The sequence below is a fragment of the Pleurodeles waltl genome, chromosome 2_1 (assembly GCF_031143425.1).
Source record: "Pleurodeles waltl isolate 20211129_DDA chromosome 2_1, aPleWal1.hap1.20221129, whole genome shotgun sequence".
Taxonomy (NCBI): Eukaryota; Metazoa; Chordata; class Amphibia; order Caudata; family Salamandridae; genus Pleurodeles; species Pleurodeles waltl.
This window is the reverse complement of record NC_090438.1, coordinates 88924997-88938824: the sequence shown is the minus strand read 5'-3', so window position 1 is coordinate 88938824 and position 13828 is coordinate 88924997. Positions and strand designations below refer to the sequence as shown.

Genomic DNA, 13828 nt, shown 5'->3' with positions numbered 1-13828 from the left:
GTAAGGGCACAACCAATGCCTCCCAGGTAGACCTCGGAAAGCTATCAACACGAGAGGGACTGGGAGGTTAATGGTCCAGTGTACTTTCTCCATGTGCATAAACCTATAATAGAAATGAGTACACTGTTCCAGAGAAAATTGTCAACGAGGACGAAAAGTAGACTGAAAAAAGGTATTGTAGGAGTGCCCTCAAGCATCACAGTAGGATGCTAGGCATCATCATCGGGCTGACTCCTCGTCAGACCGGCACTGCAACGTCTGATGGGCCACCATACAAGGGGTGGTGGCACTTCAACCGAAAAGTTGTATAGCAGATCAAGTTGAGTCTGCAGAACGTGCTGACAGAGGAGAAAAGGAGAGTGAGGGGTATAAAATTGGCTCTGAACACCTAATGCCTCAATTTAATGTTTTAAAGTAAGGGTCAGGCCAAGATTAAAAATAAATGTAGGAGTATTAAGGGAAATAATGTTGCCCATACTCCTAAAAAAAGGGACACTGGGTCGACATGTTTCGCGCCTACACGGTCAGAGATTGATCCAATGGCGCTTCATCAGGACCGTAAATTGTAACTTCTCCATAAAAAACAAGACAGTAAATGCTGGGAGGTCACTTACAGTCTGGGGCCTAGTCGTCACAGTCAGTCAAGTTGTAGGTCGCCCATCCCATGTAGAAATAGGGCATTATAGGGACGCGTAAAACCTCATACCATAGGTGAGTAAATTTTACTCATCCGGTGGTCCGCTGTGTGCCTACCCGAGGTCGCGTGCCTGACAACGGAAAGCTGCCCGCTTCTTTGGTTGCACCATAGAGGTCCAGCAGTCTAGGGGCTAATTCTTCGGTAGACGTAACGTAAAATTCGACAGGAAACCCATCAGTTTCCAGTGTCTTGCCACATTCTAAGCATTGCCACTTTTACCTCCTGCAGTGTGGTGTCTCTCACCAGTCCCTAGCCTCCTCCTCTGTGAGTTGAGAGAGGCAATGGTGTCAGGAAGTCAAGTATTGTCCTTTGTCATAGGCTGCCTCCTTCCTTCATAGGCTGGAATAATAGCAATAGAACTGCTGACTGATCTCTTCCTGTCCATTTACCTTGTTTCTCTCCTCTGTCTCTATTTCAGCTATTACAGATCCTCTCTTAGTTGGATTAGCAAGCCAGGCCAGCAAAGGTCCGGTTCAGTCCCGCTCGGCATGGGTTCGCTCCATATATTTTCAGTTTTCAAAACATCTAAGCCTTTCTACCTGTGCTGCCACTTTCACCTTGGTATCAAGCAGGGTCTGTTGTAACTCTGGGGGCCCTGGTCTCTACTTTTCTGTCCCATGGCTCTTGTTCCACTGTTGTTACCTCCTGCAGCAAGGTGCCCTTCTGCCTCACACCTCTATTGATTCTGCTATGCACTTACCCCATAGTACCGCCTTGAAGGCGTCCTATTCTCTTTTAGGGGACAATGCTGTGCCACTATTGGACTCAAAATACTGCATTATTTTGTTCCTAATCACCTCTTGGTACACTTGATCTTCTAGGAATTCTGGTTTCAGCCTCCAAGTGGGAATGCATGGCCTGGAACGTTCCCATGTCAGCTGTAGGATAACTGGGTTATGGTCTGATTTGGTGTAGGCTAAGTATTCTACGTTATGTGCTAAGCAATTAACATTCAGGGAGCACAGAAAGTGTCTTGGTATATATGGAGTTGCTGTACGCTCGAGAAAAAGGAATAGTCCTGTTTTGTTTCAATGTATCTATCAATCTCCACCTTGATTTCCAATCCGTAAAGAGGCATGCCACCCGGAACACCAGTCAATCCCTCAGTGGGGGGGGGGGGGGGGTACAATCGATCCACAAATGGGTCTCCCACGCAGTTAAAATTCCCTACTATAACTGCTGATTGGGCAAAATACTGGGTCAGTGGACCCGACAGTCCGGTGAGGAAAGTGCCCTGCTCCACATTGGGAGCATAAATGTTTACCATTGCTATATTTTGGCCATCCAGGTGACCCATCACTGCCACATATCTGTCCTCTGGGTCTATGAGTTCCCCAGTCTGGCGTAAATACAACATGTCATGTAATAGGCCTGGCCAATCCATCTGCGCTACAATGCCTCCCCCCTGCTTGGTTGTCAGATGTGTCTCTTGCAGGAGTGAAAAGTGTATACCGCTTCTGTTCAAATATGAGAACACTTCGTAACATTTTGACATTGTATGCATCCTTCCGATATTTAGAGAGATGAACTTATAGCTTAAGGGGTCAGTCATCTTATGTAAGCATGTACATTCCCCTACAAGCATTCCAGCCACTATATAACACATCCCCCACAAAGGATATGCACTGATGATGCAAAGAGTCATGATTCATGTTTTCCCTCTTAAACAGTACCTCGAACTCTCACTCCCCAGGACAAGAAGGCATCTACTCCCCGTCCAAACTGTTATATAACTCTTAACTCCTCGCAGGAGTAACCATGAGCTAGTCTTACTCTTCTCTGGGGATTAATGCTTTGGCGTGCTTCTTACTTGGCTCCCCCCACCCAGCTACCTAAAGATGTAGCACGTTCCCAGAATTAAGGGAAATAGAAAACGTTCTACGCCCTTCCCCTGTGCAGCAAGCCCTCTGTTACTCAGGAGCAGTCAATGTGGTGGTTTCAGGCTATAGCCTTCATCAAATGATTTCATTTGAGGTACCAGGAGTGGGCCTTTGTAGTTCAAGGCTTGATCCCCAGATGTGCTGGAGCCTTGGTCAGAGTCCGAATCACATGCTCCCCCCTTCTGCTTATGGCGAGGGGGGACTTGTTCCGTTGTCACTGCCATCACCTTCTGGCACTCCTGCCGGGTCTCAGCGCTGATAGGGGCAGCTGGACAGTGGGGATTACGCCGGCATCCTGATCTTCGTGGGAACCTGCTTCGGGATTCTTGGCTGGGACCCAGTTGTTGGTGCTGGGCACTCTAGTTCCAGGCCTACTGTGGTGTCTGGAAGAAACAGTTTCCATCTGAGGTGGACACCTGCAGCCAAGTCTCCCTATTTGGTGCTCGTGCATTCTAGTGGCCACTGGACAATCCGGGCTGGGGTTGTGCCCGATGACTCCCCTCAGGGCCTTATCCAATTTCAGTTATTGCCTTTAAGAGAAGGGGTGGGGAGGGAGGGGGAGTTGCAGTGCACTCTTTGTGATGGGAGCAGCTCTGGGCCCTTAGCCTAGGAGTATTCGACCCGGCGACCGCTATTCTCTGCTCTTATGGGAATGTCCCTCGCTGTCTCTAGGAAGCGATGGAAGTCCGCTGGGATCCCTTGGATGTCTCTGCGGCCTAGATCCTTGGATCTGCCAAACTCTCCTTTTCGTGGCCAGGAGCACACCATTAATTAATGGCGGACGTTCCTCTTTTATTCTGTTCTGAGTGTTGGCTGGTTTATGATGATCTTGGAATCTCTTGCCTCACTTCACCATGCCTGGGCTCGCTCCTGGCTCTCTTGTTGGCCTTTATTAGGTTAGATCCTTTCACCCTTACAGGCCTCTCCCCACTGGACTCGCTCCTTGTTCGTGCCTCCATCAGATCCAACCAGGCCCTCCAATGATGGCGCTGCCCTGCTGTGGATCAGACCTCAGTGCCCGCCACATTGCTGTTTTCTCCCACATGTAGGCAGTCTTGTTCTGATGGTTTGGGGAATGGGGTGGGGGGGGGTGAGGGGGGGGAGGTGGAGGGGCAGGGTGCAAGTATATTTGGGTCGGCACACCCTACTGCTGATTGCGGCCCTGCCGCCTCCACCGCAGCCCCACACTGCCCCCCACGTCGGGTCTCCCGGAGCTGGTCAGCTGCCCAGCTTCAGCCGCAGCGGTGATAGCCGAGGCTTCCTGCTTCTTCCTTCTGCGCGGGCAGGCCCCGTTGGCTCTCCGTTGCCTCCCACCTCCGGGCTCCCAGCCACAAGGCGCTCTGCTCCCTGCGGTCGGCTCCCGGTGGAGGCTATGCTCAGCTACTTCAGCCCGCTGTCCGGGAGAGGGACGCACTCTCTCAGCCGAGTGGTCCCCAAGTTGGTCTCCGGAGCCTCGGTCAGGTGGGCTCCAACTGGGCTTCATTTTTGGCCTAATGGCCTGCTGAAGCTGCCATCCTGCTGCATCTGCTCTCCAGCTTACGAAGCAATACATTATTTAACTGTGGTCTCTTGCACTCTGCTGTGGGGCACTTCACCCCACGGGCCTCACCCTGCCGTCCTAGTCCCTTCAAGTTGGTTTATAGTTTCAGGATGTTGCTGGATGGGGGTTTGTCGGCAAGAGTACTTTTCTATGCTGTCTACGCCACTGGAATCTGGCCACGCCCCCTCAAATGCATTTTGGTGAACTAGTTCACCACATATTTAATGCACTTAGTACCGAGGGAGTTTTTTTTAAAAGTGATTGGGTTGAGCTTTGTGAGTAAAATTCCAGTCTGCATTTGTAGTGGTACCGTCCTTTCTGCACTCTTTGGTTTCCAGTGTTTTTGGAGCCAAACCAATTGCATTATTTCTACTCATTGCTATTTTGGTTCTATATTTTTCTGCTCCGCAATGGATGTTCCACCACGAGGCCAAATAGTGATAAATCTGCCCACATCTTGCTGTGTCGTGGACACATGATACAGTACTTCAGTTGCAATGTGTGCTGCTTGTGTTCTGCTGCCTGCTGTGCCCTTTTGAGTGTGCACTGGACCTGTGTCTGGCTACGCAACTAGTTTAATCTGAAGATATGAATCTGCAAGCCAGTTCGTTGAGGACCCACCTTCAGTGTTGTCCCATGAGGCTGCCATTGCTGCTGGATGCGTACTATGAACCATCTCTTCCGGATAATACGACCACTTCCGCTCATGGATTCCTAGAATCTAGCTCTAACCTGCCAGTTACACCAATGGTTGTCTTGCATTCAGCATTAGCTGAGTTGGCTGGATCGGGCCATGTCTGTTCTTTGGAACATGTTTCTCTGGCAACAGTGGATCCGTCATCTGCGGATGCAAGTTCCTTCCTGGATCCCATTGATTTTGGGCACGGAAATACGTAGGGAGCCCCCTAGATATTGATTCGGCCCTCTATTTTTGAGAAAATTATTTTACTAAATATATAAGCTTTTAATTGTCATATTTTTTAGGTATGCCTTTTATTTGTTTTTATTACTGAAGTGCATTCATATTTTATACATATATTCATTTCATATACATGCCTTAGGCTAGTTTATATTTTTATTTGAGCTTGAGCTTGGTCTCTCACGGCCAAGAGGGGAGTGTGGTAAAGCACAACAGGGCCCGCTTAGTGCCTTCATTATATATATATAAAAAAAAAAAAAACAGTTTAACTTAGCATTTCTTTTCTGATGGAGACCCTTTACAAGGCTTTTCACTCATGTGATAATGCACATGCAGCTCGTTTCTTGTAAGCATTGATGTCATCCAGTCTGTACATTCCGTCCAAGTCTAAGCACACAATGCGATGCCCTAACTATTGTAATTGTCCATAGATACAGCTCTTCACTTGAGACATTCAATAGCATCGCGCCTGCACCTCTGCCACAGTGTGACACGAACAGTGGTTATAATATAAAAAATGCCTCTGCACCACATTCTGCAGATAAGTACTTCTGCTAGGATTATCCTGGAAAGCAGCACACCATTTACAAGATGCAGCTTGGCTGCCTCGGACGCGGATTCTGAGCTCTACACTGCACAAAACAATAACCTGTACTACACCAGACTGGTTTCCTGGCTTCCCGGTACATCTTACCCAGGTATTGTGGGGGGAGGAGGGGGGAAGGGTTTAGGGTTCGGGCATCATGCTATCCCAATTGATCTGGCAGAGGGTACTCCTGCTATGCTCTCAATAGAGTAGGTAATAACAGATAAGAGAGTATCAAAATAACAACACTACAATGGTTGAATTGTTTATATTTTTCCCCATTTTAATAATGCTGGTTACCATGCTTTGTTTTTTATGCAAGAATAAGATTGCTGCAAGTTATGCTCCAAAATACATTTCTGCATCTTTCTTGTGTCTCATCTTGGGTATGCAGGGTGCCAACGAAAAGGTAGATATGTTTCCATGATTTCCTTGGAAATCTTAGTAGTCACGTTTAGGTTGTAAAAAAATACCTCTGGTACCCTGGTGTATTTAGGAGTTCAGACGAGGCACTGTGGGCTAGCTAAGAACAAAGTCTACATTTACTGATGGTATATGTGGACTTAGTCCCTATATGCTGACATTTGTATTGATCAGATACACAGTCCTACTTGATTTGTAGGGACCGTATAACCGTGGGGGAGAGTGCAGCAAAGTACCATCTTTCTTGGGATGGTTAACCCCATTTTCGTGTATGTTGTCAATGTATGACTGTGTTCACTGGGATCCTGCTAACCAGGATTCCAGTGATTATGCTCTCTCCCTTCCAACTTGGTAACTTGTAGCATTTGCACCCCACATTTGGCATAGTAGTGCCCCCATGTAAGTCCCTAGTAAATGGTACACAGGTACCCAGGGCATTGGGGTACCAGGGTATCCCCATGAGCTGCAGCATGCATTATGCCACCTATAGGGAGCCCATGCAAAGTGTTCTGCAGGCCTGCCATTGCAGCCTGCGTGAAAGGGTGTATGCACCATTTTTCACTACAGGTCACTGCACCAGGTCACTATAAGTTATCCCTATGGCAGGCCCGCCTAGCCCAGAAGTACCTGCGTGGCTCTCCTCTCACCCTGAGCTGGGTGGATTCTGCATCACAGGTGGTGGTCCGGTCCTCCTGGTCCTCTCTGCCAGTTGCCCAACCTTGGTAGAGGTAAGCCCTTGCCTTCCCACACAGGACAGTACCCGCATGCACTGCGCCTCTTTCAGCTGCCAAGGCTTGTTTGCATCTCCTCCAAGGGAGCTTCAGGCTATGTGTAGCTACAGCCCCCAGCACTCCTTCCTGCGACGCACAGCCCTCTGCATGGTTCTCTGGCAGCGTGGGACCCGTCTCCAGTTGTGCTGCGTGGGCTCTTCTGAGACTCCTGTGTCCCCATCCTGTGGGACACCTGTGCGTGCTGCCTGTGGGCTCTCTGTTTTGCTGAGGGTCCCCTCTGACTCCCCCTCCTGGACGGAGTCCTCCTGGGCCTTGCTGGTCCCCGGCAACTCCACTTTTCACCATCCCCGACATTTGCCTTTGCCAAGGTATATTGGTGGAATTCCTGCACCAACACCGACTGCAATTCTTCTTCCAGCATCGTCTGCATCCCTCAGGAACTCTTCACCGACTCCAAGGCTGCAGTGCTGACCCTCTTCACATCACCGTCGACCAACTCCTGCATCCACAGCTGGGTGGGTAGTAGCTCCTACTCCACCTGGTCTCTTTTGGGACTTCTGGACTTGGTCCCCTTCTTCCACAGGTCGTCTTCCTCAGGAATCCACAGCTGGTTACTTGCAGTCTTGTCTGGGTGTTGCATTTTCTTCTTTTCGGGTGGATAGGGGAAGATCCACTGCCTTACTCCTTTTCTCCTGGTCGCTAGGAGGCACTGTGGTACTTACCTGTGGGGTTTCCTAGTACCCCCATCTCCCCTCTGCACATTCCACTTACCTAGGTGGGGGTCCTGTGTTTGCATTCCATTTTGTTAGTATATGGTTGGGGTCCCCTTAGGGTCACTATTGTCTAACTACATTTGCACTATTTTCTATCACTTTCTATGCCTATTGCTGATAACTAGTGTATATATTTAGTGTGTTACTTACCTCCTATTGGAGGGTTGCCTCTCTAGTACTTTTTGGTATTGTGCCACTAAAATAAAGTACCTTTATTTTTGTAACAGAGTGTATTCTTTCACTTGTGTAAGTGGTGTGTGACTAGAGTGGTATTGCATGAACTTTACATGTCTCCTAGATAAGCCTTGGCTGCTCATCCAAAGCTACCTCTAGAGAGCCTGGCTTCTAGGCACTGCCAACACTACACTAATAGGGGATACATGGAATAAACTGCGAGTACCTTAGGCACCCACCACACACCATGCCAGCTTCCTACAGAGATAAATTGACATCTGTCCAAGTCAGGAGCTGCAGGGCTTAACGTTTGGTTTTCGATTGACAAGACATCCCTAAATCATTGCAAAAAGATTTTTTTTAAATCCCCACGGAGAACAGCTCCAAATCCGCATCAAAGGAGGTGTAAAAAGGGGAATAGACGTGGGGCAGTCAGGGTGGCCAAATATCGCTTCAGTGAAATAACATCTGAACTACATCCCACTGAGAAGGAGCAGACACTATCTACCGGTGCAGAAAAACTATGGCAAGGTTGAGGGAATAAAAAGAGAGGAATTTGCAGAGAGGCATATCTATCAGATTTTATCCATATGGAAGTATAGATGCTTAATGTATATGATTAATAATTACATTTAACAAGGTAAATGTATCATGATTGAAACTATACTGAGTTCTAGAATGGCAGATCTTCAGTTCTGTCTGTCAGATTCAGATGCCAGCAAGTTAAGATGGGGAGCCAAGCCCGATAACCAGTCTTCAGGCAGAAATATTGATTGCTTAGTGGTCCTAGCTAAGTCTTTTGCAGTGGAATACTTCAACAAAGACAAAATGACACATTAAATCCACCTGAGGATTGACTACATATCATCAGTTCAGTATATCATTTGTCTTGAAGGAACCCGATCCAAGATGTTTGTGTACCCTATGAGGAAGCTCTAGCATTACTATCTTCAACACACTTATCCGTGACAGCATATACATGCAAGAGAAGTCCAATATGGTGGCAGTTTGGAACTTCTGTTTCTTAGAGGACTCCAGCGACTGAATGCTGGTAAATTTTCAAGGCTTTCATTCAACACTGATGAACTTGCAAAACAGACAACTTCCTTGGTTCTTCAGCGGGAGAACAGATCTGAACGTGCTGGACCGATTTTTTCAGTAAGAGTGGGGACGGCCCTCAATTATGCCACTCCACTAATTGTAATGGTCCAGAGAGTGACCTCACACATCAGGAGACAGAAAAAAGATCTGAACCTAATGACGCTTCTGTTGAGCTGGTAGCTCTGCTTTCAAGTTGTACTATAAAATTTTTTGGATTTACAATCCTTCCTCCTCCCAAACAATTCAGAAGAACAAGAAGGGACAAGATCAATCCTGGTGCTTTCAAGCCTGTTATCTCTGAAGGCTTGGAAAATTTCATGGGACGCTGGCAAGTACCTGGACTCATGGAGGAAACTTCCACTCACTTTCAATAAGGTGGGGCAGACAGTACTAATATTAAAGGTCCATCTGGTCTCATTGAGCAAGTCGGTGTTAGGCAAAGGATTATGATACCAAGGTGACCAACTGTTAATTTTGTGAACGTCTTGTGATCTTGAACAATAGAAAGCTTCACCTATAGGTCAGTGAGTGCTTACAGGTAAGCACAGTCAGCCAGTTATATTGTCACATTAGGATTCCAGGGAAGGAAGGGGTTAGGGGGCCTTTGTTAATATGATAACTCTTGAGGGGTATCAGATCATCAAATCCTTCACAGCCTGGATAATCACATTCCTGGGAAGTAAATGTGGTCCCTAGTATTCAGCAACCTTGGATTTCAAATTAGAATTTGCCAAGAAAACATTAGTTCTGCATTAACTGATCTTCCTGGTATATTCTGGAATGTCCAGAATTAAAGACCTTGGAGATGGCTGCAAATCGTTTAAGTCCAGGAAAGATTAGATTTACAATAGATAGGAGTCTAGATCTAAATCTTATAGTTTACCAGCCTAACATTTTGGTAAAATGCCTTAAAATTCTGTGAAGCGGTTAACAAGGGAGCTCATACCCAGAGGTGCCAAACAGTTTCTTACTTTGCGTAGGAAACCATTATCTCCTGCCTCTTTGCCAGCGTTGCTGGGATAGGCAAAGAAAGTGATGGCAAAGCCAGGTACTGACGCTTCTAAGTTTGGGTCTCCTTCCACAGAAGTATGACATCAAAATCCTTCATTTTATGTCAGGTCGAAAAATTGTGAGATCTTTCCACTACTCCGATTTGGTTTAAAAAAAGATTATTTCAAATGTGTTACTGACATTACATTACACGGTTCTGAGTAAATTCTGACCAATCAGAACCTTAGCCTTTGGTCCTGACACAGGCTATCATATTTCTTCTCGTAAGAATTTTGTTTCAAGGATTATTCTGCCAACAACCTCTCCCTTGTATTTAAATATATTAATGCGTATTATACTGATTTTCAATTAAGTGTGAATTTAATATTAAGTAGTACTGTGAGTTAGTGGCAGGAGATTCCTCAGAATATCTGTGTGTGATATAAATCTATGCCCATTATCATCATTAATGCTGTAAATTTTCATAGCACAGATGTCTCTCTGAAATTAATGTACTTTCTAATTGCAGATAATGATCAGAATCAGGAATAAGGTTTACAGACAATCTAAATTGGTCATGGTTAGATTTGTGTCAAACAAACTGCATTTGCATTAAAATTTCAGTATTCTTGGTTGAACTGTTGCAATGCAATTGTTTTTTATGGTCATTCAATTATAGTTTCTAGATCTCAGCTACAAAAAGCTGTAGCTGTCTGTCGACCAGACCTACCGTTTCCAATACATTAAAATTACTTAGAATGGGCTTTGAATCGGCATCATGACTGGCTGGCTTTGTTGTCTATCTCACATCCTTGCTCCTGATCCTATGGGTTTCCTCTCTGCCCCTGTGTTTGTCCCATCCAGAAGGTGAGATCATGAAAGTCAAAGAGGTCTGATGAAGGTGTAGCATAGCAGCACCAATCCTGTGCATCTTTTGCAATGCTCGTCCATGTATTCACGTGAACTGGCACTAGTGACTCTGAAGTACTGCATCCACTACAACAATCTGGGTTCCCCCTACCATGGTCACAGGATGGAATCCTAACAGGATCCCCCTGTCTTTCATCTCTGAGGTCAATAAAGTGAGCGTCACTGATTAAGGTAACAATAAACATGTCACCTGTGAATATCACCAAGAAATGTGCTCCATAATTATACTTTTATGCAACATACATGTATTTTACCCTTAAATCTCATGCAGCACCTGGGAATATCAGTCTTTTGTAATCCCTTGATGAACTTTACGCAGACACCTGTAAGCCAGGCTTCTGCCTATTGTAGTGCAATAAGGTTTGATCTGTAGGGTTCCTACTATGTGTCTATTTTCCTTAGTAGAGTTATCTGTTCCATTTGTTTTATAGACGTTTGCAAATAAAAAACATTGGACAGTACAATATCATCACCCAGGTTTTGTGACATTCTATCAGCACAAACAAGTAGGTTTTACACACGGAGCAAGAGTAGTCATCTTGGAATGGGATTCCTTTCATAAAACACTGCCAGCCATGCATGCATTGGGATGCATGCTCGCATGGCAGAGCCAACAAGCACCAGCCAAGTCAATAGCAGAGACTGATTAGCTTTGCCAGTATTGGTTATTGCTCTGCTGCTGGATTTAATAAATCAGGACAGAAAGTATAATCCTTGCCTTAGAGTCCTGAAAAGCTAAGAAGTTTAAAACTGACATTACTATAAGGAAGAGCATCCACATGTGGAAGGTGATAAACATCTACTACATCTGCTAGAATGAGTCACTGAAATCTGTAGATTTACTGTCGAGAATCAGGTGATATTTGGGGTTCAGTGTTAGATTTTAACCTGTGACAGAAAAATTACATTGAAGCCCAGAAGCCTACAACCAACTGTCCAAGTGCACTCTAAAGCTACAGCTGTCATGAGCAAGCTTACCTGTCTTCCTTCATCAGATCCTTCACTTGAGCTATGATCCACTCCACCTCTGAGGTCGGGCAATCCCAAACTTTCTTTGCCATGGAGACTTGACGAAGGTCTTTGAGGATCTGCACGAGATGTAACATAAGCACAATTTGTCAAATGGGAGGAACTAGTGCATTCCAACATGCCATTTGCTACCAACATTTCCACTTTGATTCCTATTTCATTACAAAACACATTACTGCTCTGCCAATGAGGAGAAATATACAAAAGGGTAAAAACAGAAGCGGATGGAAAGCAATCTCAAAGTGAGCTACCGAGACCCATCAGTTTTCAGCCTACCAAGCATCGGACAGACGTAACATCAAATGTAAGCAGATGAAATGCTGAAAGATAAAGATGATTTCAAACATGTGTGCCAGTATTCTAACTTTAGTGTGCTGATGTAGTAAGCACTTAAAATAAAAATATAAGTAGAGGGTGTCCCAGGCTCCACTGTCCTGCTTTTATCCCCATTTAAAAAAAAGAGGTTCACTGACCAAGAATCTTTTGGCACCTTAGATCATTGACATGGGATGACTGCCATAACATTTGAACATTGACACCTACTCCCAATCAGGACATAAACGACATAAGATGTTAATGATGGCTTGCTGCGGCTCATTTTCTTTTGCTTAAAACAAGGCACTATCATCAGCATGCTTTTTCTTTTGGCCAGAGCCTGGCGTCCCCCTGGGGTCTCTTAAGGCCCACCCAGGAGAGTGGGTGGCGCCCTCTCAGTTAAAAGACCTCTGCCTTAGAGTCTGTGGTCACCTACAAACGTATACATTTAAAGTTTTTCAGCAACACTTTTCAAATCTCTAAGCAAATAATTCTCATCTACTCTCCTCGCACACTGTGAAAGGTTGAACTTTTACTCCAGACATGGGCAGAAATGTATCTTTTTTTCAGGATGGGAAAAGGGTTGTAAGGAAAGTGAACTTCCATACGCTCAGCAGGCTGCATATTTGCTCAGGCCAAAATGCAATTCACAAACTTTTTTTAATAAAGTTTCCAGGCCTCCTTCTGTAAATGTTTGTGAGAGTCATACATTTGCACTAATATAAGGACATAAATAATGGGGGCACCTTTGTGTCTCCAATTAGTAAAAACAAAAACCCCACCCACACAGTGAAAAACACACACACATATTGTTATTGAAAAAAAAAAAAGGTTAAAGAAACGTCATAGTTGGGTGTTTTTAATAATAAAATCCTAACTAGGGTATCTGCGTAATTAAGAAATATCTCTGGGTTTCATCACTTTGGATGCCTAAATTTTTTCCAGCAATATTCTTTTTCGAAACTATTTTTAGTGAATTTTCTTCACGTTATTGCGTACAATCATCAGTCAGTAATGTCAGAAAATAAAAAGCAAACAACATATGTTACAAGCTTTGGACACAAAACTACTGCGACATGGAGAAAATTAAAGCTAAAACCCCCACTAAAAAGAGGGGAGTTACAGAGGGGGGGAGGGAGAGAGAAAGGAGGTACTGCATCAGTGGTCAAATTTTGAGGTATGTAGGTTCGCAGTAATAAGACCCTCACGGAGAGGGGGGTGGTTGAGGTATCATGGGAAGAGAGTACAGTGATGCCCAGGCCGGCACTCTGAAAGTGCCCTCCCGTAGGTTGTGGTGCAGGGTATCCTCTGCTGGTTACGGGACTCCCCACTACTTTATGGGGCTGGCACTGCAGGCGGGGTACCTGCCTCATAAGACCCTTATGCTGCATCAGTATCACGTCCCATGCCGCGGCGATGGAGTGCCGCTGTATACATCAGGTCTCTTTCGAGTGCAATGCAGAGCCTTCTACTTCCCCCCATTGGGACACCGACGTTCACCACTGGGTTAGGGTCAGGGATGACGGGCACTCCAGTATAAGGTTAGGAAATGTTTAGCAAACAGGAGGGCCAGGATTGCGAAGCATGCTCAAACCCTGTATCGTTTTTGCCTGGAGAAAATTCCTAGTGCTGTGGCCTCCCATGATTTCAATGGGGTAAGTTTGGTGACCGTGGCTATGGCGTCGTGGACCCCATTCCAGAAATGGGACAGGAACAGAGCATGTGTTGAAGATCAGCTTG

At 45.6% G+C, this 13828-nt stretch overlaps 1 protein-coding gene across 1 annotated transcript in view; it reads right to left on the bottom strand.

The window, feature by feature from the left end:
* Window positions 1–13828, bottom strand: part of LAS1L (LAS1 like ribosome biogenesis factor) — a 329858-nt gene that overhangs the window by 211050 nt on the left and 104980 nt on the right. The window contains exon 7 of the mRNA XM_069210455.1: window positions 11723–11832. Within this exon, the coding sequence (XP_069066556.1) occupies window positions 11723–11832 (110 nt within the window). The remainder of the gene's footprint in view (window positions 1–11722; window positions 11833–13828) is intronic.